General features: G+C 35.6%; 1 protein-coding gene and 1 long non-coding RNA gene across 8 annotated transcripts in view; one reads left to right on the plus strand and one right to left on the minus strand.

Moving 5' to 3' along the window:
- Window positions 1-5,165: 5,165 nt before the first annotated feature.
- Window positions 5,166-21,884, minus strand: LOC128012961 (uncharacterized). Its single transcript, XR_008183224.1, has 3 exons — window positions 20,083-21,884; window positions 15,942-16,121; window positions 5,166-6,433 (listed from the first exon to the last, which is right to left on the minus strand). It is a non-coding gene; the product is annotated as an uncharacterized LOC128012961 (long non-coding RNA).
- Window positions 7,475-27,099, plus strand: part of slc12a7b (solute carrier family 12 member 7b) — a 56,906-nt gene continuing 37,281 nt past the window's right edge. For 4 of the 7 annotated variants that reach the window (XM_052595563.1, XM_052595564.1, XM_052595566.1 and 1 more), the window contains exon 1: window positions 7,475-7,738. In XM_052595563.1, the coding sequence (XP_052451523.1) occupies window positions 7,573-7,738 (166 nt within the window). In that variant the 5' untranslated portion in view covers window positions 7,475-7,572. Of the gene's footprint in view, window positions 7,739-18,573; window positions 18,889-27,099 lie in introns of those variants that run through there. The other 3 variants (XM_052595565.1, XM_052595569.1, XM_052595570.1) reach the window with 3 other exon arrangements.

Consider the following 27,099-nt stretch of genomic DNA (forward strand, 5'->3'; position numbering starts at 1 on the left):
TAGAGCAGAATTTGTATTTTTATTATTTGTCTCATAAGTGATTCTCCATCAGAAATATACAAACTGTTTCCAGGGATAATCTTTGCTTGTTTTGCTTTGCTAAATCTTACAAAAATAAATATACATATTTTCATATAAATAAATAAATACAAACAATTGAATTATACTTTTTTATTAAAATTGATTAACATTATTACAACAATAACACATTTTGCTTTTGTAACTCCTTGATCTTGAAATGGCTTTTCTATAAAACATAAATTATATTTAAATAAATAAATATTCATTAAAATAGAATAAATAACGCTTTAGAACAAAATAAAACGCAGTTATTAACATTAAAAAAAGTTTTTTTTCTGTTAAAAATTGTTTAATACTTTCAATTTCTTGATTTCCTTAAGTTTTAAATAACACAATTGAACTTGTTGTAATTCTTCAACATTAAAAGGAATACTTCTACTTATGCTTCATTGATGGGTCTGTGAGCAATCAGTCAAAACTGATCTGTTGTTGATATGAAGAAGCCCCGTTCATCTCTCAGCCAATGAGCGCAGCGCGTTCTGAACACATTCACGCTTCGGCGCGCGCGCGCTCGCAAACTGTCAGATTAGCGCCGGCGATGAATCACGGGTGTAAACCGTCTGAGCCCTGAAGTTCATCAGACACCGGACAGGTCCGACACACGGATGCCCAACATGAGCGAGAGGTTTATGGTGGTACCGGTGGCACACGCCGAGGAGAGCGCGTTTGGAGACGAACAGGACGGAGACTCTGTGTTTGACGCCGGAGCCGGTGAGGAGCGGCGGGGATCGGTGCCCATCCTCCTGTTCGTGACACGGTTGATTCAGATCGGCACTTCGGAGCCTGTTCGCGACTCGGTTGATTCAGATCGGCACTTCGGAGCCTGTTCGCGACTCGGTTGATTCAGATCGGCACTTCGGAGCCTGTTCGCGACTCCGTTGATTCAGATCGGGACTTCGGAGCCTGTTCGTGACTCGGTTAATTCAGATCGGGACTTCGGAGCCTGTTGGCGACTCGGTTGATTCAGATCGGGACTTCGGAGCCTGCTTGCGACTCCGTTGATTCAGATCGGGACTTCGGAGCCTGTTCGCGACTCCGTTGATTCAGATCGGGACTTCGGAGCCTGTTCGCGACTCCGTTGATTCAGATCGGGACTTCGGAGCCTGTTCGCGACTCCGTTGATTCAGATCGGGACTTCGGAGCCTGTTCGCGACTCCGTTGATTCAGATCGGCACTTCGGATCCTGTTTGTGATTTTTTTTTTTTTTTTATTATTCAGATCTGGACATTGGAGCAGAAAATGTTGGTCAAACAGTTAATTCGAGATTAATTAATATTTGGACCTGAGGCTTTTTTTTTTTTTTTTTTTTTTTTAGCCATCGATTGGATTTACATTAAAATCTATTTTATTTCTGTGATTTTCAGAATCATCACTCCAGTCTTCAGTGTCACATGATCTTCAGAAATCATTCTAATATGATGATTTATTATCAGACTTGTGCTGCTGAAACTGTGATATTCTTTCAGGATTCTTTAATGAATGAAAAGTTAAAAAGAAGAGAATTTCTTTAAAATAGAAGTCTTTTCTAACAATAAACACTAGAGTTCAAAAGTTTGTGGTCAGTAAAATTTATTCTTTCTTTCTAAAAAAAAAATAGAACTCTTTTAGGATGTATTGTTGATTGTTTTGATTCAGATCGGGAATTCGGAGCATGTTCGAGACTCTGTTGATTCAGATTTATCAACTGAGAAATAAAGTTGAACAGAAATGATCATGAACTCCTAAAGATGATGATGAAAAGAAAAGGTAATATTGCATATAAAAATATATCCTCCTATATAAATTATATTCCTCCTCAGATGATTATTTAACATGTTTATTATTGTGAGCATTAGTGTGTAAGTGCTACACACACACACACACACACACACACACACACAACACTGGTCAGAGTTTGGGATCAGAATGATTTGTTATGTTTTTTTATGACAGAAATAAATTATATTTTAAAGGATATTAAAATAAATTTTTTTTTTATATATATATTTTATTTTGATAAGTTTGAATTATTACTGATTTTTGACTGTAGCATCACTACCAATAACCGTGTGTCGACAGCAGGTGGCGCTGTTGATCTAGAATCCCCTGCAGAGACACTGAAATACAACCTTCTTTTGTTTCAAACAGTTCATTGAACAATAATAAATGAAGTACCTGAAGCTGACAATGAAGTAAATGTATAATAATTAGCACAGATGATTGATTTAGCGCTGTTAACGCGCGTGTGAGAGGCGGAGACGCGCCGCGGAGCGTCAGACGCGCGTGAGGACCAAACACAGCAGAACGGTAGGAAACTTCACTCCTATTATTTCTCTTTTACTATAACGATTTATTTTTAGATACGTGATCTGAGTCTTTCATAGAGTTGTTTTATAAACGCAGTAGCTTCAATCAGCTCTGAAAGTTCCTGTCAGTGTTTAAAAACGAATTATGATTTAATAACCTGTTGAATGAATTTGGTAAGAAAGGTATTGTTTTTTTTTTAAATAGAGGTTATTAATATAGGCTGAAATATAGTGTTTTTTTTATAGTGTAAAGGTGATCTTATGGTGCATTGCTCGTTAAAAGTTAGTCTGTTAATATAATATAGAGAAAGATTATTCTAAATTATTTTTAGCTGCTATATTAAAATGCATTTATTTTTTACATTCGTTGGTTGAAGTTTTCAGATCGGCACTTCGGAGCCTGTTTGCGACTCGGTTGATTCAGATCGGGACTTCGGAGCCTGTTCGTGACTCGGTTGATTCAGATCGGCACTTCGGAGCCTGTTCGTGACTCGGTTGATTCAGATCGGCACTTCGGAGCCTGTTCGCGACTCCGTTGATTCAGATCGGCACTTCGGAGCCTGTTCGCGACTCGGTTGATTCAGATCGGCACTTCGGAGCCTGTTCGCGACTCGGTTGATTCAGATCGGCACTTCGGAGCCTGTTCGCGACTCGGTTGATTCAGATCGGCACTTCGGAGCCTGTTCGCGACTCGGTTGATTCAGATCGGCACTTCGGAGCCTGTTCGTGACTCGGTTGATTCAGATCGGCACTTCGGAGCCTGTTCGCGACTTGGTTGATTCAGATCGGGACTTCGGAGCCTGTTCGTGACTCGGTTGATTCAGATCGGCACTTCGGAGCCTGTTCGCGACTCGGTTGATTCAGATCGGGACTTCGGAGCCTGTTCGTGACTCGGTTGATTCAGATCGGCACTTCGGAGCCTGTTCGTGACTCGGTTGATTCAGATCGGCACTTCGGAGCCTGTTCGCGACTCGGTTGATTCAGATCGGCACTTCGGAGCCTGTTCGTGACTCGGTTGATTCAGATCGGCACTTCGGAGCCTGTTCGCGACTCGGTTGATTCAGATCGGCACTTCGGAGCCTGTTCGCGACTCGGTTGATTCAGATCGGCACTTCGGAGCCTGTTCGCGACTCGGTTGATTCAGATCGGCACTTCGGAGCCTGTTCGCGACTCCGTTGATTCAGATCGGCACTTCGGATCCTGTTTGTGATTTTTTTTTTTTTATTCAGATCTGGACATTGGAGCAGAAAATGTTGGTCAAACAGTTAATTCGTGATAAATTAATATTTGGACCTGAGGCTTTTTTTTTAACCTGTCGATTGGATTTTTTAAATGATTTCAATGACTTTTGGATGTCAATACTTCTTGTACCTCAGTTGCATGTGTTGTGTTTTATGTATTTTGGATGGATTTATTAATATGAAGACGCCCCCGTTCATCTCTCAGCCAATGAGCGCAGCGCGTTCTGCAAACATTCACGCTTCGGCGCGCGCGCGCTCACAAACTGTCAGATTAGCGCCGGGGCGATGAATCACGGGTGTAAACCGTCTGAGCCCTGAAGTTCATCAGACACCGGACAGGTCCGACACACGGATGCCCAACATGAGCGAGAGGTTTATGGTGGTACCGGTGGCACACGCCGAGGAGAGCGCGTTTGGAGACGAACCGGACGGAGACTCTGTGTTTGACGCCGGAGCCGGTGAGGAGCGGTTCAGTCTTTATTTGGAAGAGATATTGCTGAAAACATTGTCTTGCTCTTCACACACTCAGATGGAGCTCATCCTAAAAATGCTCTGATGGGTGTTAAAGAAGCTAAAATCCAGTGTGCAGTGAATGATTAGAATCAGCCAGTGTTTTTCCTGTTTAACAACTGTCAGTCAGAACCTGCTGATGAAGAATATGATGAAGAATATGATGAAGAATATGAAAAGATACAGGAACAATCATGGGATCACAGTTTTAGAGGAATGACAGGATTGTTCAAGTTTCTTGACACAATAAACCCAAAATCCCTGAAGATAACTCTAGATCTAGATTATCTAAAAAGATAAGTCATTTTACAAAAAAGGGGACAGTTGGAAGAAAATATCTCAAATCTCAAATCATGTGTTGAAATGATGGAACTAAAGCAAAATGAGCTAAAACAAACTCAAGAAGTTCTGGAGCAGATCAAGAATGATGTCAAAAACAATAAATACTTTGAGTATGAAGTTGAGGTCACCTACAAAGAGATAGTTGATATTGATCGTGATGCATCATCTGTCAGGAGAACTGTCATTATCCCGGATGCTGGGGGCCCGTGGTGTGGTGTGAAGTGATGAAAAATGATTACTGTACAGTGTGCACTTACAGCAAACAGGTTAAACATCCCAAAATATATGAAATAAAGACACAAAAGGTGAAGACAACTTATGAAGATTTGATGTGGAAATATAATGATGGTATGATGAAAAATGGTGATGGTGTTTCTTTGGTTGTTTCTGAATGAAGATCTGCAAGAATTAGAGAAAGAGAAAGTAAACCTGGTGACTGAAGCTTTTGACTGTGTGGAAAGTCTGGAGAAGATCGCACTCAAGAGTGACTCACTGCTCACACTTCAGCTCATTGATTTTCTGATTGAGAAGCTGAAGGAAATTGATGAACCTGAAAAGGCAAAAACACTGGAAAACATCAAGAAGAGAGCAGGAGAAAAACATGGATCACTGGATTACGTAAAACGAATGTCTTTCATATGTCTTTCTATATAATCATTCATCGTTAATTATTTAATGAATCTAACATTTATCTATAATCCAACTTATACTGTATCTATACCCTAACACTTGTTTTTGGTTTTTCTTCATTTGAAAGTTGCTTTGGATAAACAGGATCTGCTGAATTAACTGATGTAAAATACGATGATTTCTGTAGTATTTGTCCTGGAATAAAACTCAAACTGTATTCGGTATAATCTAATCAGTTTATAGAGTACAATACAATTGAAAATGTAACAATTACATTGTAAAAGACAACCAAAATATTGAAATTTAGCATGAAATTATGTGTGTGAAATAATGGCTGATTAGGGACTGTTTTGATTGTATTATTATGGGCTGCCATCTAGAGGTCACATGAGAAAATGTTGCATTTTTTTTTTGAGGTAAGGAAGGCATGAAAAAAACAAATCAGAAACTGTCACAGAAGCTCTTGTTGGACTGTGTTGTTCGTGACTTTTGTGCGCCTATCACTTTTTTTGATGTTTATTGCTTAATGGCCTTTCTTTGAAATAATTCTAGAATATGCAGCAGAAATATGAAATGCTTTCACTTGTATCTTAAAAAGTAATAAAACTTTTCCAGAATATCCAGAATCATTATTTCTAGAATATTCTTGTACAGCAATGTCTTGTCAGATCCAAACTCATCCAATCTCGATCCCAGTGTGTGTTGTGTGTAGTTCAGTAGCAGAATGTGAATCATCCCGTCACTCTTTGTCTGTCTCTTAAAATAACTCACAGCAGCTGAAACAAATCCTGAGAGACTGGAACAGTTAATGCTGATGACTGAACAAAACATGACAACAATATAATATACAGCATATGAGGGCACAACCAGACCCAGTTCATACAGTCATTCAGATTTCACAGGTAAAGTTGACTTGAGTCAAACTAATAATAGTTATAATAGGTCAGATCATGTTCCTGTTTTCCAGCAGAAGAGCACCAGTGAAGAGGAAACTATCTGTAGTCCTGGACCGGGTCCTGATTCATAGATCCTCCACGCTGTGTTTTCATGGATCTGACCAATCATTGTCTGGGAATAAAGAGGAGTGGAGCTCTTGGCATCCCAACCATGCAGTTTAAATGAAGCTTCATTTAATCTTTTCCTTCACAAACAGTCCCACTTAACAAAAACATTATACAGAGTCTAACAGAGTGTCTTTATTTGACATTGTGGAAATAACGTTTCTCTGTGTGACTCACGTTCATCTGAGCCAGTATCATCATTAAAATCAGCTCTTCATCATGTTGTGTGTGTGAAGAGCTTCTGTAGATCTGGAAACTCCTCATACGAGTTACTCATCTGTATCTATGAGAAAAACACATGACACAAAAGGGAAACAGAAAGTGGATGTTAATGAAGCCACAGGCTCATGTGAATATGAGTTTATATGAGACACACGTCTATATCAAACACCAGAGAACATCAGCACAGGAAAGAGTCTGACATTAACATCATTTAAATAAAACAATATTTCCATTAGGACTATTAAACAATAACTGCTAAATGTTCATGTATCTGTGTTTACTGTTTATAAATAGCTTGTTTAGTTCACAAATAATGATCTTAATAACAAACTACAGAACAAATAACAACAAAAACAGACTTAAAAATGTCAACAAATAAATCAAAAGCAGAATTTGTATTTTTATTATTTGTCTCATAAGTGATTCTCCATCAGAAATATACAAACTGTTTCCAGGGATAATCTTTGCTTGTTTTGCTTAGCTAAATCTTACAAAAATAAATATACATATTTTTATATAAATAAATAAAAACAAACAATTGAATTATTCTTTTTTATTAAAATTGATTAACATTATTACAACAATAACACATTTTGCTTTTGTTACTCCTTGATCTTGAAATGGCTTTGCTAAGTCTATAAAACATGTTTTTAAGAATAAATAAATAAATAAATATTTTTATAAAACAAGGGATTTGTTTACATTATTATTTATTTTTTGAAACAGTGGTTTAACGTTAATTTCTTGAATTCTTTGATCTTGAAATGGCTTTTATATAAAACATAAATTATATTTAAATAAATAAATATTTATTAAAATAGAATAAATAACGCTTTAGAACAAAAATTATTAACATTAAAAAAGTTTTTTTCTGTTAAAAATTGTTTAATAGCCTACTTTCAATGTCTTGATTTCCTTAAGTTAGCACAATTGAACTTGTTGTAATTCTTCAACATTAAAAGGAATACTTCTACTTATGCTTCATTGATGGGTCTGTGAGCAATCAGTCAAAAATGATCTGTTGTTGATATGAAGAAGCCCCGCTCATCTCTCAGCCAATGAGCGCAGCGCGTTCTGAACACATTCACGCTTCGGCGCGGGCGCGCTCACAAACTGTCAGATTAGCGCCGGCGATGAATCACGGGTGTAAACCGTCTGAGCCCTGAAGTTCATCAGACACCGGACAGGTCCGACACACGGATGCCCAACATGAGCGAGAGGTTTATGGTGGTACCGGTGGCACACGCCGAGGAGAGCGCGTTTGGAGACGAACCGGACGGAGACTCTGTGTTTGACGCCGGAGCCGGTGAGGAGCGGCGGGGATCGGTGCCCATCCTCCGGTACAGCAGGGAACCCAACAAATACGGTGAGACTACTCAAGTTCAACCGGCCAGACGGTCGTGTTCTCATGAACGCAGAGAGAGCCGTTATGTTGATTATAACCGGAGCGTCGCGCGCGTCACAACGCAGTCAGTCAGTTTGGCGCGTCGCGTCACTCGTGTACATTTACAGTGTAAACAATCTGGAAGAAAGTGAAGAGAAACTTCATAATCGCGTCGCCTTTAATAAACGCAGAAAGATCTGTGTGTTTTAATTGTTTAATAAGTTCACTTTAGTATATGGATGATTGTTTATTGTAGACGGTTTGTTTTCACGCAGATCTCTCTCAGGAGGTTTAATTCTCTCAGGGCCGTTATCCAGCTTATATTTGATGGTTTCTGAAACGTTATGACAACGTTAAGATCGGGAACGTTATGAAATGTTTCCTTAAAGTCGAAGTCAAAGTAACTGAAAACTACCGTCAGCAGAACTGTTTTTTAGCTGCTAGTTTACTATTTAGTTAAACACTGAACATTCAGTAACACGTGTTTATTGAAATGTATGATATGAGTTCAATGACTAAGTGTTTCAGATTTTTATTTATTTATTTTAACTTCCAGTTTAACATTAATTCAGCATTTAACTTTATAAGATTTATTCTCAGCAATATCACAATCCTCTTTTATCAAAAAAAATGTACAATGTGGACTTATGCTGATGATACACAGGGCAGCTTTTTGAGCAATGCTACTTGTGCACTTTCCCATTGAGAATAGGTAACACATTTCTGTCTGTTAGACTTCTGCTTGGTTGCTCGTTGCCCGCAACATTGCTCAGAGTTGTTCTGTGTATCATCAGCCTCTGTATTCTTTCCCTTACAAGAATGAATCATAGTTGCAGCTCCAGTAAAACTGGTGACTTATTAACAATGTCCTTAAAATTCAGAAATTAACATATATTACATTATATGTAACAAAATGGAAATTGATTTTATTTTAGTGGTGACCAAGGTTTATTTATTATTTTTTTTATTATTTACTTACAGTATAAGGATTCCATATTTGACTGTCTATATTTTGCATTATATTTATATTTTTTATATTATGTGTATTTGCATTAAATGCTGTTGTTTTATTGCATTTACTTTATAATAGAAATAAGCACAGTAGGAGGGTTTGTGCAGAAAAATATGCATTAGTTTAGATCTTTATAAGATTAAACAAAATGTACATCTTTATTATTCTCATTTGTACTCATTAATTTATTGATTTATTTTTAGTGAAACGTGATGATGTGATAGTGTTTTATGAAACATGCTACTCTTTTGGTTTTACTGGACTGTCTGATATCAGGGGCTTGTCTAGACGTGTCTTGGGACACTTTTGGTGCTCAGCTGTCTTCATTAATTACCATGACACATCTGTTTGTCTCCCAGCTCAGAGATCTAACAACCTACATCTGAAAATACTAACAAAACAATGAGCGATTCTGGCCTTTTATAGTCTCTCATTGCTCTTTCATTTATTTAATGAGATCTATGTCCATGTGGATTTAAGGAAGGAAATATATAACCAACTGCATTAATGTAATGCATATTAGTCTGGTGTCTGTCTTTATCTTTTATAAGATATGAAAGCTTAGAATTGACCCTTCATTAAATTCAGGCCTCTTAAAACCAAAGTGCTTTTGATTATCCTCTTAAACAGCAGTCATACAGTCTATAAAGAAGTTTAAAGAAGTGTGATTGTGAGAGCTGATCTTCTGCTGAAGGTCTGAAGCCCTTAAGAAGGTCCAGGTGATCTGGAGACCGCACTTGAGGTGCAGTAATTACATACAGACTACACAAAATCGAAGTTCAACATCTTGTTTCAAAAGTTTTGATTGGTGTTAATCATATAAAAAGCTTCCCAATGCATTGAGCTGATTCTAAGAGCAGATCAGACCTACAGAGACATTAGTGACTCGTGAGTTTCATTTGTTGGCGTGTGAAGTGCCTTGGCTTTGGAGAAGTGCACAGGAGTCATCTTCCAGATGGTTGGGCTGGGGAGTGTTGGATTGGGTTACACACTCATTATGGGAGTCAGGAACATCTCTATTCATATGTGTGGTGATGCTCTCAGACTTCACTCCCAGACCTAGAGCAATGCTGAGCTAGTTGCTCCTAAACATTAAGCAATCATGAGGTCTTGCAGACTCTGAATAATACTAGATAAGGCCACAGATCCAAACCCAACCCAATGCTGAGACCTTGATCCAAATAATGCAGGCCAATGATGTTGGGTTTTCATTTTAGAAGCATATTGCAACAATTACGAACTAACACGCAACCAAAAATAAATCCGTTTGTCTAAGAAATTAAAGAGATGTTCCAGGTTAAATACAAACTGGAATTTTGTTGGTTACCACAAACTATAATATGGACTCCCATAACTTGTGAAAATAAAAGACGTTGATGCATATTGTATGCACAAGTCTTTATACCTACAATGTAAATCAATGACGATCATTTAGTTGAAAGTATTTGGTGTAAATTTGAATATACGCCAGTTTTGTAATTTGTAGAAGCTGATGTTGTCTTCAGCCTAAATTGGTTTCATTTGATGTTGATAAAATGAAGAATTTCTACTATTTATTCTAATTGTTTATCATATGCACATAGTCAAAGAGACTGCAGAAGTGGCTATTTTTGAACAATTGACACCAAAGACATATTTAGAAATATCTAAGTAAATGCTTAAATGCAACACAAATTATGCATCTGTAAATTTGTATTTTATTTATTTTTTAGATATATTCATCACATGATGTATTCTTGTATGTACAATATATTTGATCCTTAATTAAAGAAAAAAAACTAATTCAAAAGAGCAGTAAAACAAAATGAAAGTGGAATATTTGTGGTTTCTTAGGCCATATGATATTGTACACTTAGTAAACATCACATGATATTTTTGCAAACGCAGAATGCTGAGGTTAACAGATTTCTACAGTGAAGTTCTTGAAAGTGTATTTTTTAAACCATGTTTCATATGTGATCAGAGACAACCCTGTTATTAAAAGGTCATGAGTTTTTGATATTGTTAGAATATAGATCTTGAAGGTCATGGATGAGATGAGAATGTGCAATGAAACAGTCATTTTCTGCTGTTCAGTGGAAGTTTTTGCACCATGATTAACCGGTGTGTTTCCACATCATCTCAGTAGCTGGAGCTCATGTGTTGGAGGGTGGTCTCCGGTCAGGGTCAGGGCAGATGGAAAAGAGAAGAGGGAATTATTTTTATTTAGCACATTTCTCCGTCAGGATACTGTGAACAGCTGACTCAAGCAACCCTGTTCTATTTGTGTTAGCTGTTTGTCTACACATGTTTCTGTGCATCAACATTTCCAGTTACCAAAGCAAAGTTTCTTCTCTTCTTCTAACATATAAACACAATGGGTGCCGTGCAGTTTGTTTGTGTGCTTCTGGGCAGCAGTAATTGGCTTCAGAGTACAGGAGTTATTTGTAATTATATCGCTCTAATTGGCATCATAAGATGACAATCACGTGACTGTGCTCCTGTATAGATGGCTATTTTGTTTATGCTTGCTCAGCAGCATTTAAAGCTTCATGCATGCTTCTGATGTACAAAAAAAAAAAAAAAAAAAAAATCAGACACAGGAAGAAAATTCATGCTGTCTTTTAACCATCCATATTTTATGACTGCTAAACATTTTTTATTCTTTTTTTTTATTTTTCCTCAATTTTTAAAATTCATTGTGTGCTTATATAATTATTTTTTATTGTTTTATTTCATGTTAGTTATGTTAGTAATGTTGCCCTGGTAGCTAGCTTTTTTTTTTTTTTTTTTAGGTAACATATTTTTATGGTTTTATATTTAGGTAACAATAATAACCCTGCTTTTAACATAGTTTTTTAGGCAAAATTCTAAGCCAGCATCACCAAGAAATTAAATGCAGAAATACCAGAATGCATTGCAATGAATGCAAAAAATTTGATCTAATACTGTACATTTCACTAAAATGTTTAAAAGGAGTCTATTTCACTCATTATGGACATTGTGGAAACCTTGAGTAGAGCTTAATTTTTTGCAAATGAGCATTTTGAAATAGATCTATCTACTGTTTTCCTCTTTGGATTGTTTTGTGTTTTTCCACTGCTTTTTGTATTCACACTTTAAGCACAATCACTGCATGACTCATCTGAGCTGATGTGAGTTGATTATTCTGTGAGAAGTTACCCAGACCTCTTCCTCTCTGTTCTCACTGTGAGGAGTCTCATTCCCATCAGCCCCGTGTTAAAGAACAATGTGCTCTTGTCTCAGGACTCTTGATTTTGATGTCCTCACGCTCAGTCTCTCAAACAATGCTCAGCTGTTGAAAATAGCAGGCGGTCTCTTAATGCTAAATAAACGTTGGCACATAAAGATTTAAGGAAATATTTCACAGTTAACTGGTCTGTAATATGTGTATGTTAGCACAAATTCAGTACTTTGTTTGCTGAAATGTTTTAAGTGGATGTTTGTTGAACATTTTTAAATGTTGAAAGCTACTTATTTCAGAGTGTTTAGGGAACATTCAAAAGTGCTGTTCCCATAATGTTTGCACAATGGCAAAATGCAAAGTTCCTTTAATGTTTTCCTGTAATGCTCGCATAATCAAAAATGATTCATTGAATTTTGACACAGAATGTTCACAGAAGTTGGGTCTGTCAAAATCTCAAACCAACTGCACTCCAGTAATGCTAATGCAAAGTTATCTGGTCTTATTATATTGACAAAAAAAAAATATAATTTTTTTTTTTCTAAAATGTTTTTGAAAATACATTTTAAACAACTAACTACTTGTTTCAGAGAACATTCAAATAATGTTTGCAAAATTCTAAAATAGAACATTCCCTAATATTCTCTGTAACATTCTCATAAACTGGAGAACAGAGAACTTCAGAGAACATTCCAAAATAAACGTTTCATAACTAAATCAAAACATTAGCACTACATTCTCAGAATGTTGTAATGACATTGAATAAATGTTTGGGTGAACTTGTGTTTTGGGGTTTTCTTTAAATGTGCCCTTTTGTCTATATCTGCTCTGTGTGGGACATCAGTCCTGTGGTCATACGAGGAACAGATTGTGAGTCACGTCTGGTGGTCATGAACGAGATAAACCTCACAATCATTTAGATAAACTGTGCTGCTGGCACCGTGGAGGGTTTTGTTGGGCTTGTGTTTGGCTCGAGCTCCCATTTCAGGACCATCTCACGGACACCAGGATCAAACTACACTCTTGGATAATCTAGAATGCTTTAGATATTTGTCCTGTGCTGCAGAAGAGCAGAAAAAGCTGTCACCTGATCCTGTGGTGTATGACGTACAGCTGAAGGAGAAGCGGGCATCTGCTCTGACATTTGAGATGGGCGGCTCTGCCAGAACGACTGAGCATCTGTCATCACCTGCTTACAGTCGCTTCGTTTCAGAGTCAAAACCTCTGCCAGTCTCCACCTGTTGACTGTTACGTGTTGAAAGTCATTTATAGTAATTATTTTATACGTGCCGAATGGATTAGTGCAGATTCCTCGCGTGTCTGAGACGCAATGGCGTGACATTTTGAGATCCCTCTGGTTTCCGTTTTTAAGCTCCCTGTAATGTTTGAACATTCAAGTCCGTTTTAGAAACAGAGACATGCACTGGATGGGTGTGAAAATCTGCTGTAATAGACATGCAATCTGTGTGTGTGAACTGATACTGTTAGTTACAGCTAGTCTGGGTCAGATTAAACTAGATAAACTAAATAACTGATATAGATGCCAGTTTAAAGTGTCAGATAAAAAAAAAAAGGATGTCATAAATAATATGCATTATGGAGATATATAGTGTATTTATAAGTTTTGTAAATTTGTGCATAGTGCATTTGTCATCATTGCTCACCTAACATTTTAGTATCATTAATATACTATTATAGATTTTTTTTTATAATATTTTAAATTAGTTTTTATTTTGACATTTTCTGTTTTCATTTTATTTTTGATATTATTGGATTTGTGTTTATATGGCGATATGAAGTCCATGATACAGTATTGCGATATGAAAAACTGGAAAAAAATAAAATTTTGTACATTTAAATTATTCTATCTAATGAGCTTTGACAATTCAAAATTAAGAGCCAATTAGTTTGACAGATACTGTGCCAAAGCATAATGGTAAAAAACACGACTTTAAAGACATTTATGTTAAAATAAGAAGTTTAAATATATTTTAAAAACTTAAGTTCATCATTTCATATCGTCATGTGACCACGATATTATCAAGACAGTTTTGCTATCGCGACATCACGATATTGATAATATCATTACATCCATAGTTTATATACAGTTGCTACTCATCCAGAATGAGCTCGAAAAAATGACTTAAAATGTACTAGTAATTTTCAGCCAGGTGATGGTCCATTCAGTTTAAAGACATTTCCATTAACCCTAAAACACAACACAGTGATCTGAAAAATCAATGCATAAAATCCCTTCATATTAATTTAGGTACAGTATTTTGTGTTCTATTTTTACATATTTCTTAAACTAATTTTTATTAATTATTCAAGTTTAAGTTATTTTAGTACTTCAAGTCAAACTAAGCAAAAATGAAATGTGATTAAAAATAAATGGCTAAATAATTTCTAGTAACAATTATTATTATTATTTTTTTTACGATAATTGATAATGACAATAATTGTCACCTCTCTCAGTGTTAACACTGGCATCACTATTAAAAAAGCTCTATATCTGTTGACCTTCGAAAATGGTTTAGTTCTCTTTTAGTCCCTAAACCGGGACAAATGAGTCTGTTTGTTTTCTCTATAAATGTAGCATGGAAATATTACTGCAGGCCTAAAGAATCTGTGTGTAAAAGCTTGTCAACAAGTGGAAAGTTGGGTTTTGTAGATGTCGTGATGCCAGGAAAAATTCTCTACATGCATTTTGTGGACTAACTCTGTACATACAGAAATGCTTTGAAAGATGTTTAGATGTCCAACTCAATTTACCCAAGAACATCAGCAGGTGGCAGCACATGATGCTTCGTTACATAACAGCCTTCAATTCTCAGCACACTTCTTTCTTCCAGCTTCAACTAACTGAAGTTTCAACGGAAGAAACAAACACTCTTACATCTCATTTGGTTAATCTTTAAATTACCTAACATATGAATAGATGTCTCTTGCATCTGATTCTGCATTATATATCTATTCTGACCACCACTGTTACCCACAATTCCCTTGTTTGACCCGTGTGACATCTCAAACAGACTCTCTCACAATTATCTGTGTTTGTATTGTACATTAGTGATTGTGTAAGCCTGTGCAGGAGGTTACCGTTTATATTATAAGTGCTTTATGCGTCAGTATGGCTTGTGTCTAGATGCAGTCTGTTCTTCAAAGAGCAGGAAATGAGGCTCGGACAAAACAGATCTAGCTTCATAAATGTCGAAATCACACTGTTTCTGACTGGATCTGAATTTGGGAGACTGTGCTTGATCTTGTTTTGATGTATTTGGGATGAGCCAGAAACTGGACGTCCTGTACAGTGGTTTGTACTTCTCATAGAATCCAGATACGCACAGTTTTGGACGTTTTGCCATTTAAAGGTCAGTGCACAGGTGGAACCAATTCATTAGAGCGAATTCCTGGCAGCTTTAACGCTTTCTCGTTACTCTTTACTCATTTCTGGCGAAGCCTTTCAAGAACGGATGAGTTCTTTGGATTTGTGGTTTTAGGTACTGTAATTTCATTGTAATTATTTTTGATTATTTTACACTGTGTTGTGATGAAATGCCTTCAGGGCAAGATAGCTTCCATTTATGTGTTTCAGGTTTAAGTCTCCGCTAGTTCAGATGGACATGTTTAGGAACACAAAGTCCATCATAATTGGAAATTCCTTATGGTGATAACTGAGCACAACTCGTTCACCTTTTTGCTGTTATGTATTCAGTCTCTGTCAATTGTCATATCTGTGAGAACACAGATATTGCTAATGTTTCTTGGTACCATACAAAGACTTTCTCTGCTGTAAAATTGGTAAAAATAAGCTTAAAAGTGGGTGTGTAGTTATATATTGTAGTCTTTTTTTCCTAACTTGTTCCTGCATAAGGTGTGCCTGGTATAAATGGCTTGCAGTTCACTGTGTATAGGATTCAAGTGGCATGACGAATTAAAGGACTAATAAACCCAAAAATGATCATTTGATAGACATGTATTGCACTCACCCTCAGGCCACCAATGAGTCATATGTGTTTGTTTCTTCTTCAGATTTGGATAAATGTAAAATTTTGTCACTTGCTCATCAGTGGATGCTCTGCAGTGAATGGGTGGCGTCAGAATGAGAGTCCAAACAGCTGATAAAAACATCACAATAATCCACAGCACTCCAGTACATCAGTCAACATCTGGAGAAGACAAAATAAGTGTGTTATTTAGAGCTGTTTTGGCTTGTGAATTCATGCAGATTTCTCTCCTGATTCAGAAGATACAACTTTTTCACTGAAAGAAGTGTTAATATGATAGATTTAGTCGAATTTTAGACTCTCATTCTGACGGCACCCATTCACTGCAGAGCATCCATCGCTGAGACACTGATGCAATGCTACATTTCTCCAAATCTGAGGAAGAAACAAACTCATCTACGTCTTGGATGCCCTGAGGTCATAGTAAATTAAAATTGTGGGTGAACTATTCCTTTAACACGGTAAAGGTTTAATTGTGAGTAATGTGTGTTGCGCAATGATGCATGAGAAAGCAGCATCAGCGCGTCCCAGAATTCCTGTGTTTTTGGTCCATTAGTCGGCCCGTGGTATTTTTATCTCTATGACCCGGTTGGTTTGACCGGTGAATCCTCCAGTGGGCCGTTGCTGTTCTTGAGTCTGTCTGTTCTGAGCACTGCAGTGTAATTCAATCTGACTCCCAGAACACTCTGAACATGAGAGCTTCCTTTGTGTGAGTGCAGCTTCACATTAAACTGGTGCCTTCTGCTCTTTCTAGGAGAAATTAAGGGTCCACATGTCACGCTAACAATGAGGAATGTGGAGTAAATCACATATCTGTGCTGACTTCCTGTTTGCTGTTCTTTTATGGCTCCAGTTTGTGACTTCAGACATGAATTATAGTTTTTGAGGAAAGTTGTGCTGTTTGTTTACTAAGTGATCAGATGCACCGTTTTGACCTGCTGTACTAGAAAACAGGTGGAAAACATACTACACAGGGTTTATCTGTAATGATTGTGCTATCAGGATTCTTGTATCCTCTTTTCACAAGAAATATTGACAGAGCTTTACCTCATTAAGACACTTTCAGATAAGTTTATCAGTCAAGCCGTTGACTTTCATAGGAGACACAATGAAGCTCTCATTTGTGTTTCAGGAAAATATTAACCTTATGCTTCTACAAATAAACTTTTTATTCTTCTCTCCTAAATGTGTGCATTCCTTGTGAAAAAAGTGCACTTGTAATGTACATAAATTCTTAAAATGATTTTTTAAAAACTGTTTATTTTCATATTTTATTACCATATACAGAAATAAAGAACAAGAGAACATATAATAAAAAAATAAAAAATAATCACTAGATCATATAAAATGATAAATTATTAATAATTTAATATCATAATCTTATATTAATATATAATAATATAATATTAATTACTTTAAAGGTCACTTAAGTATACTTTAAATTAGTTTTTTACACTGCTCTGAACTGAGTCTCAAGAGTCACGAAGACAAAACGTCTGCACAGGAACTATTACAGCCCTGCGCTACTACACAAGATCCTACTGTATGTCAGGTCTTGTATTGTTCGTGTAGAATGAGCACTTCTCATGATTAACTGTCTGTAACCACAGAGCTACGCTGTCCCCTGCTTTAATAAAAGCTGCTGTGTTCATGGCCTTGTGTCTGTTTGTGCACATGGACGAGTGTGATTACACGTGCATGCTTCACAAACAGATCACAGTAACGTTTATTACTCTTTCAATTTCTGCTTTGATGTTAAAATAAGTTTTTCTGTCCCAGGATAATATGCAGTCATGTGTAGTTTTTGCCGTTTCATTTAGTACCGCGATTGCTGCAGAAATAACACACTATGCTTTTTGGTCATGAATGGTTTTGCAGACATTTTACATTTGAAGTTTGACTTACGCTACTTTTTTTCAAATGCTTTCTTTATTTCTTTCTTTCTTTCTTTTTTCAACATGGATAATAATCAGAAATGTTTCTTGAACTGATATTAGAATGATTTCTGAAGATCTTGAAAATTCATCATATTTTAAAATTTATTCACATAGAAAATTTTAAATTGTAACAATAGTTCACAAGATTACCATACAAAATACTAATAATTATAATTTAATTTAATCATGAAAATATAAATTAAGATAAATATTTTACAATCAAAATAAAACACTTACTAAAAATATAAAATATAAAAAAAAATTTAACCTGCATTTAATTTGAACATTAACTGACATTAGAGAACCATGAATATTAAATTGTTATAATGTTGAATTTTTGTTACATTTTTAGGATAATTTCTTTAGGTTTTTTAAATTAGTTGTTATAGTTATTTTACTGTTTTAGATTAAAAAAAAAGAAAAGAAAAATTTTTTCTTGGCAACTAGTCCAAAAATAAAATGTAAAAAGTTTTTATATATTTAATTCCGGTTAACATTTATTTTCCTTCAAGTATAACAAATCATATTTTAGTTGTTTTAGTTTTATTAAATGATAATAACCCTGTTGACCCCAGAGGAAGTTTCTAGAAGAGGTTTGTAATCAATAGCTTCCTTTATCTGGTGTGTTGTTGTGTCTGTGGAGGTTCACTCTGCTGCAGGCGAGAAATGAGACGCTGCTCCTGTGTGGGTTAAGGACGGCCCCCTGGGCGGGGCTTCCCTGCTTCCTTATATGGAGGCAGGCTGGTCACATGGTCGAGCCGGTGTCAAAGAGATAGGAGTAAAACTGAGAACTCTGAACCACTCAAAGAAGCCAGCGCAGAGGACGAGAGGCAGAACGTGAGACCGACAGATAAGGAGAACCACAGACGCCTCACATGGTGAGAAAATGCCCACCAACTTCACCGTGGTCCCCGTGGATGATGGCAGAAAGTCCTCTCAGGAAGACTCCGACGACAACAACATCCTAAAGGAGGAGGATGAAGAAACCATAGGTGAGATGTTCCCTCTGAGACTGAATCCAAACAGCTCGGCTGGATCTGGAGTAACGTGCTGCTTCAGGTTAACTGAGCGGGTCACTGTCCAGAGTTTGTTTGTCTTTCTCTCTCTCTCTCCGCCGAGCGAACACGCCTTCTCTTTTCCTCTTTTCACATGGGTGAGAGAAGCATGTGCTGAAGACAAGCTCATGTGATGTTGTTCAGGATCGTTTCCTGCATCTTTTGTCATGTCATGATCTTTGTGTTGGTCATTTAATGCTTCTTTTAGTGCACGTCATCACTGGAGTCCATATTTGTGCATTTATTGCATAAACGTTGACAGGAAACAGAGTAGCTCTTATTTCTACATTCAGTTTAACAGCATCTTTCTTGTGCCAAATAAAGCAGCGTGATATATTGAATATGTATTGAGTTTAGCTGGCAACATAAATAAATGCTGCAATATTCAAACACACTTTTAAAGTTTTCTAAAATATTTAATAATTAGACTAGTTTTGTGATCTTTGTCTTTTGAGGACAGTAGGATAGACATGATAAATAGTTGTTTCATAATCAATATCTGTGTTAAATTTACTGTAATTTTTGCAAGTAAAAAACATGAATCACTATAATACTCATTACAATAAGTTTTCTGACTTGTGAGCCTTTGGTTTTGAGAGCAGTAAGATAAAAAAAGTTAGTAAAAGCCTTTTATATTGAACATTCAAGCATCATCATAAATAGTGTAATTTTTATGCACTTAATTATTTGGATGCTATGTTTTCTGAAAGACTTTATTGTTGCACTAATTTTGTGTTTCTTGTCTCTTGAGGACATTAGAATAGAAATGTTTTTAGTAATTTAATACTTAAAGTTCAGTCAAAGTCCTAAGCAGTAGGATTCATTAATGTGAATCAATTTCAGTGAATCGAGTCTCTGATTCAGTGAATCATTTGCATCGTCAATCTGAAGTGTTTCCTGTGACACTTTACTTTGATTTTTTTAATACTTAAAAAAAAAAAAAGTTAAATGCTTTTGTTAATAAAATAAGTCTTTATTTATATAATAACACATATGTAATATTATCCTTTTATTTATCCTTGTATTATTTTTTTCTTTTGTTCATTTAATGAAAAACAGTGTTGAACACAGTTACTAGTTATTTACAGTATTTTACGTAATGCATTAAAGATTTTGAATATATTTACTTACATGTAGGTTGATATTATGGTTGATTCCTTTCCAGTTTATACTAGCGCTAGTGTCAGTCTCTGAGTTATAAAGTGCATTATTTGCTGTAATCTTCAGAAACTGTCCCTCATTACACGATGCACCGGTCGATGGCTTTTCTCCTGCTAATTGCTACCCTGGCTTACAATTACGGCCCAAATTTTACAGACTCAGTAGAGCAGCTAAACTCATATTAAGTGTTATGTAAGCGGGCAGTTTTCAGTGTTGTGCAATGGCTGTTTTTCTCCTCTGACTCTCCTGCGAGATGAACATGGACTCAGATTCCAGTCAATGCTATTGATTTGTCATGTTGCTTGCTTCCTGTTGGTTCCCGCCGGTGGGAGTTTAAGACCCCACCCTTCACATTCACCCAAATCTCTGGAGCTGCTCTTTGTCTGTGTATCTTTTGGGACATTACAGCTCACGGTGTTCACACAGAGCTGATTTCAGGCCCTAAGTACAAGAGGCTTCTTCTAGATAAGGACTCTCTCACTCCGTGCGTTTCTGCCTGATTGCATATTACTAGGATACAGCGCAGCGGCCGACATCTGCATCCAATTATTCCAGATCTCCACCCATGAAAAAGCCAACCTGAAATTGAATAACAGTGTAACTGTAAACCCTCTCAGCGTGTGCTTTATCTACTCAAAGCTTTCAGCTCAGAGAGAAGAAATATAGTTATATGGACTTGCATTGTTGGATTAAGTTTTATTAAACATCATTTTAGGTGTAGCACTGTAAGTGTGATGTTAATTAAACTGAAATCAGCAGGTTTGGTTCACATTTGTCTCAGTTTTCTGCTGATTCTATGTTGAAAAGCAAGATGATTATTAAACACATCCACCTCCTAAACAGCACAGCAGCTTGTGCGTATGATAACCGTTGTTAGTGGCTCTAAAATATAATTTTTGATGATGCCAGGGCAGTGAATCACAATTCCACCCTGTGTTGAAAACCTCTTTATTTATTGGTAAGTGCATACTTGACGTTAGCAGCATCAACTTTTGCACGGCATGCATTTTTAATGCTGTGAAAACACAGATGTTTTGTCTCTAAGTGGAGCAGGCAGTGTTTGTTTAATGCATAGGGAGGATTTTGAAAGTATGCATGGAAAATAATGAATTTCTGCATGGATGTGAAGAGGTTTGTGGTTAAATGATCTCATTTCTAAAGGTCAGTTCTCATGCATGGTGTGTGTAATGAGGGAGAATTCAAGTGTGTGTGTGTTACCGGTTGGTTACGAAACCACGACTGCTTAGAAACGAAAGACAGGAATTCATGCTTTCTGAAGAGATGAGTGTCTGAGATTGAATATGGCACTGATTTGAAACGTTTGAGGAACTTCAGGTCACTGGAAGATTGATGCAAAATCTTTGGCTCTTTGTAAAAAAAAAGTGAAGTATTTAATTAATTGCATCATGTAATGTTTTATAATAATATATATTTTTTGCTAGAAAAGCAACAAAAATGTTTTATAAATTAAATAAATAAGAATACATTTTTGGGAGAATTTCTGTTATTCAAAAAAGCAAAAACAGCTTCACATTTTGAAACATTTGAGTTCAAAACAAAAGACTCACAATAGTAAAACTAATGTTGTTTCGACTCTAAATTCTCATGTTTTTTTGGGACATTGTAAACAATTCAGTTATACTTATACCTATAATAACCTTAAAAATATAACACGTTTTTCTTTTTGGACATGTCCCACTGTAATTTTCATAATGCTTGGTTTCTTCAGCCGTTTTAACATATAATGAATAAATAAAGAAGATCTTACAGCTGACAATGCAAAATAGAAAACTCTTTTATTTACGTTTTATTTTGATTTATTAAGTTTAAAACCATTGCTATAATAGTATATATATATATATATATATAGCTATAAAACAGCTATATATTATGAAACACTTGGAAACAAATTCTGATTGGACGAACTGTATTGCATGGAAATTGTTTCCTTAAATTAAATTGTTTGTGACACATCCCGTAGTGTATTTTTCCCGTGTTAATAATGTAAAACAGTCTTTACCACTGACATCATGCAAATATATCTACCACATGTAACATTTTGTGAATGTTTCAAAGCATCAGACACATCTGTACCAGCTGAACTAATGTGTTATTAATCAAATGAAGTCTCAGTTGTGAGCTTCAGTAGCAGTTCTACATGTTCACTGCTGTTTGTGTCTTTCTCGATATCAGTCGTTCGTTCTTCTAGGGTGTGTTTTGTAGTTTTTGACGTCATGATCTGCAGGCCTCCTCTCTGTCACTGTAACTGTAACCAGATGTGCAGCATGTAGAAACCCTGCAATGAGTTTGTGTCCGTGTTCACACCCTCTTTACACAACATCAGCCCCACGGCTGCGTCTGCACGTGAGACAAACCCTAACACCCCACATTCCACTGCATACATCATGATTCCTTCAGATTACATAATCACAGCCAAGACATCATTGTGTGTGTTACACAAACGTCTCATTATTTACTCACTGGCATGTAATTTCAAACCCTGTAAGCTGTTTCATTAGAAAAAATTGTAGTAATTTCTTTCTTGGACATTTTCTGTTAAGTTTACAGACATTTCGTTCAACAAAATGCAATACATCATTCAAAATATTGGTAAAAAAACCTGTGAGAAATCAGTAAAATAAATTCATAATAACTCTGTACCTAGCCCTATTTTACAGATGTTTTATGTACAAAATTACTGGAGATATTAAATGAACAAATATCTAAAATAACCAAGTTAATGTAAAAAAAAAATTGATTTAAGATTTTTTTTGGGCTGGAAAACAAGACAAAAACACTGAGGAAGAAAATCATTGTTATTTATGATTAGGGGCCACATTTTTGTGTGTTTACAAGAAAAAGTTAAATTCTGAATGGATTTGGAACAAGAAGGCGGAAGTGTTATTGTAGTATTTTTTTATACTTATTTTTTATACTTTTATATTTAGTTTTTATTTTAATATTTTTAAATTTGAGTAATTTTGTTATTTGCTTCTGTCATTTTTATTAGTTTTAGTTCATTTCAAGTTTTAATTGATCCTTTTTAAGTTTCAGTTTTATTATTATAATTTTGTTTTCCAGTTAGTAATTTTAGTGCTTCAGCTTAAACTATTTGAAAATTAGAACTAATGAAAGCGCTTTTATATTTATTTCAGTGAACAGACACGTCTTAATAACTTTGGTTTAGTTAATGTTCATAACACTGCATAAAGTCTTGAAATGAAATGCATGGTTAACACCCACGAGAGATGATCCGAATCCCTCGTACAGTTTGTTTCAGGTTTGTTGAGCACATATTTCATCTTTCTGTTGTCATTCAGAAGCTTGTACTTCCTGTTTCCTGTCAGGCCGGTCCTGGCCTCCATGTGCTGTGTCTGATAAGAGTCTGTGTGTGTTTCCACTGACCCGCCGGCTCCACATCCTCTGACACACACTTTCTCTTTCCCAGCTTCAGTCCCTCCAGAGAAACGCTTGCTACCCAAACTTTAATTTTTACAGCCTAAAAGTCTGAGAAAGCAGTGGCCAAACATGATTTTTTTTCCTTCAGCAGGTTGGCAGCTTCCTCAGAAGCCAACGGCCTGAAATAACCTTCAAATCATGAGCATTTAAAGCAGATAACGGTGCACAATCAGCCTTATAAATGTAGTGCCTGTGCTAATAATAAGACACACTGAACGTCTCGTTGCCTTGTAAGGGTCTGAAGGTTTTACAAGCCTGGCTCGGCTCAGGGTTCATTTCATTGGGTCTCTTCTTGTTCAGATATTGGTCACATGACTCACATCAGCGTTCAGTCAAGTCAAACTGCTCAGAATGCTTAGAAATGTTTGTCAATGTATATTTATGTGAATAATTTCCGGCTCTCTTTCTAATAAACGGGTCCTTGCAGCTAATGGGAATAGAACGACGTTAGCTCGAAGTAGAAAGGAGAACAGAGTTTAACAGTAAAGGATCAATCATATGATGCAAATTATGCATGAGCAACATTCTAGATGAAATAAAGGGAAGGAGAAAATAAAAGATTAACAGAAGTACTTCGAAACAAAAAACATCAACCGTAGAAAAGGGTAGTTAACAATTACGTAATGACAGGAAAATAAAGTTCAGTAAATAAAAGGATTATAGTTTTAATTAATTGGGTTTTTTGTCAAGTTTTTGTGGTTTTAATTTTTTTTATAGTTATTATACATAACAAAAATAAATTTTTGTTACCTAAAATGAAATAAACTTCAAAAAAGCTAGTTGTCAAAACAACATTTCTCATTTTCATTCATCTTAATAATAACTAAAAATAATAACAGATAATACAACTGAAATAAAATTGAATAAATAAAGAAATACAGATTTGAATTGACTAAAATTAAAAAGAAAACTATATATCTAAGAAATTTAAAACTTGATGCATAAAAATAAAAACTTTGGCAATTAAATGAAAAAGGTAATTTATTAGATGTTTAGTGAACTGTAAAACCCTGGTTCACTGATTTATTCTCTGTGCTTGCTTTTTCTAGGCGTGCCTTTATTAAATAACTTGGCAAGGCAAGTTATGTGTATTTCATGCACACTGGTAACTGAAAGCGCTTTACATTAAAAGCATTTAAAATAATCGTAATGCACACGAAATAAGAAGTCAAAGTTGGTGTAAAGTTTCTTCTGGAACACAGACCTTCATGCAAAACAGCACTTAGTCCTGCTCTGTCGTGTCTGTAATGAAGTCTTTAACAGGCGGTCATGCAGCGCTGCAGTGTGATTTCTGGACCTGGACACACTGAAAACAGCAAACTAAATCACTTCAGCCAATCTGTGCATGACTCTTTGTGATTTGGCCCTCTCTGGCAGTAGCTGCTCTCCTCTTAAACGTGGGTTTAATCTGTGCTTGTTATTCCCGCTGCGCTGATTCACTGCTGCCATTGCATCAAGATGAAGTTCCTCTTCTGTTTAACAGCTCTGGCTGACGCACAGAAATCACCGTCTGGAAACACAGCTGCTGGAGCCCATTAGAAACTCAATTAGAGAACTTAATGAACAGACATGTTTGCAGGCATATGCAAGGAAAACATTGACTAATGCAGAGCTTGAAGAAACATTTATAGTCTTTTCAGTGCACTGTATATGTGTATTTACACCTCGGCAGTATTGTGAGGAGTATGCAATGTGAACACAGTCACTGTTCAGGTAACAGTGGGACAGACTGAATTAAATCAAGCTCATCCATCATTGTCAGTGACTCACTGCCCCCCTCTGCTGGAGGAACTCTAAACAGATTTAGACAGGTCAGATGTTGTGTATGATATCCATGTTTTTGACTTGACTTTGTGTAGCTTATTGTTGTTTTTGACGGATACTGCTTGTTAAAATGCATGGAATAGTTTTTAAGGTTCATTTGATTTAGTTACATGGTTGATCTCTGTTCTCATATTAGTGACTGTGTTGCATGAAATAATATCCATGTGTCTTGGTTCTTTATTTTCTGTAGGTCAGAGCAAATACACGTGATATGAATAGTTTGTGACAGACAGAAATAATGACTGTCAGACAGAATTAAAACCTTTGGGCTTTAGGCTACTTTTATTTTGTCACGTGATTATAAAAAAAAGACAAGATTTAAATCAGTCTTGATCGTCCTAACAGAGTCATATTCTATATAATAATAATAATAATTATAATAATAATGACAAAATATGAATATTGAATATCATTGTAAGCATAAAAAGTAATGAAGTATTAAAATCAGTATTGTTTGTTATTATGTTTTTTTTTTAATTATAATATGTATGTATTATTATTTGTATTATTAACAATAACAATTCAAATATTTGTATTATTTATATTTAATATATTCAATCAAATATCATTCATATTCATATTAATAAGATTAAAAAAAAAAATTATAATGTAAAACTTTACAAAAATAAATAATAGGAAAATGATAAAATATTTCCAAAGAACCAAGTTATTAAAATTAAATGTGAAATTTTGAAATTATTTCATTAATTATAAATATAAATTTGATCATTATTATTATTAGTATTTATTGTTTGCCACCATTATTTTTTGTGGTAATAATATAAAATCACATTTATAAATTAATAATAATGCCAAGTTTTTATATTAATTATTAAAAATTATTATTACTAGTTTTTATTATTTGCTTTTATTATTTATAATTTTAAATGCTATAATAATAATAATAATAATAATAGATTATTTTTTTCAAAAAAATAATATAATTTGTAACATAATTTATAACCAGATATTATAATCAATAATACTACAAAATAATATGTCAACTCTAGGTGAATGAATACATATTTTATTTTTACATACAGTATATATAGTTGATATAATAATAAACAGATGTGATCAGTTTTTGTGTGTGGATGCAGTACGTGATGAAATCACACTCATGAAGCTGAAGTCACACTGAGGTCTGTGTGTTAAATGAGTTTGAGTGTGTGAGATCACTGAAGCCCACGCAATCCCAGCATGCTCTGTTACGTAACACGCTCCTTTACCTGAAGGCTTTAACGGCTTACAGCATCACTGATGACGCTCGACCAACCCACAGAAACATCTGATATTTTAACATTGTGAAAATAAAGCCAGTGTCTATAACTTATAATCACATATTGTGAAGATTTCCACTTCTTGGTCTTTGTTTGTGTTTAAAGCGAGGGTTTAGTGTCTGTTTCTTAAGTACACTTCACACACGGATAACCTGCGCCTCCTCCCTTGTGTTTAGGTTCGAGTTGTAAATGAAGAGTTCCTTCCTTCCTCAGGTCCTGCTACGCTTTCTAAACAGGACAGGATTTGGTTAATCTGGTTAAGTGATTACTAGCTAGTTCACATACTGATGAAGAGCCACTAGATGAGCAGCAATGAATACAGCACTCGTAAAGTCAGTTCCTGCAATAAAGCAGTAATCTGTTGTGTGTGTGTGTGTGTGTGTGTGTGTACATGCACACTGTATATTTATACACATTTTTACAT

The sequence above is a fragment of the Carassius gibelio genome, chromosome B24 (genome assembly GCF_023724105.1).
Source record: "Carassius gibelio isolate Cgi1373 ecotype wild population from Czech Republic chromosome B24, carGib1.2-hapl.c, whole genome shotgun sequence".
In the NCBI taxonomy this organism is placed as follows: domain Eukaryota; kingdom Metazoa; phylum Chordata; class Actinopteri; order Cypriniformes; family Cyprinidae; genus Carassius; species Carassius gibelio.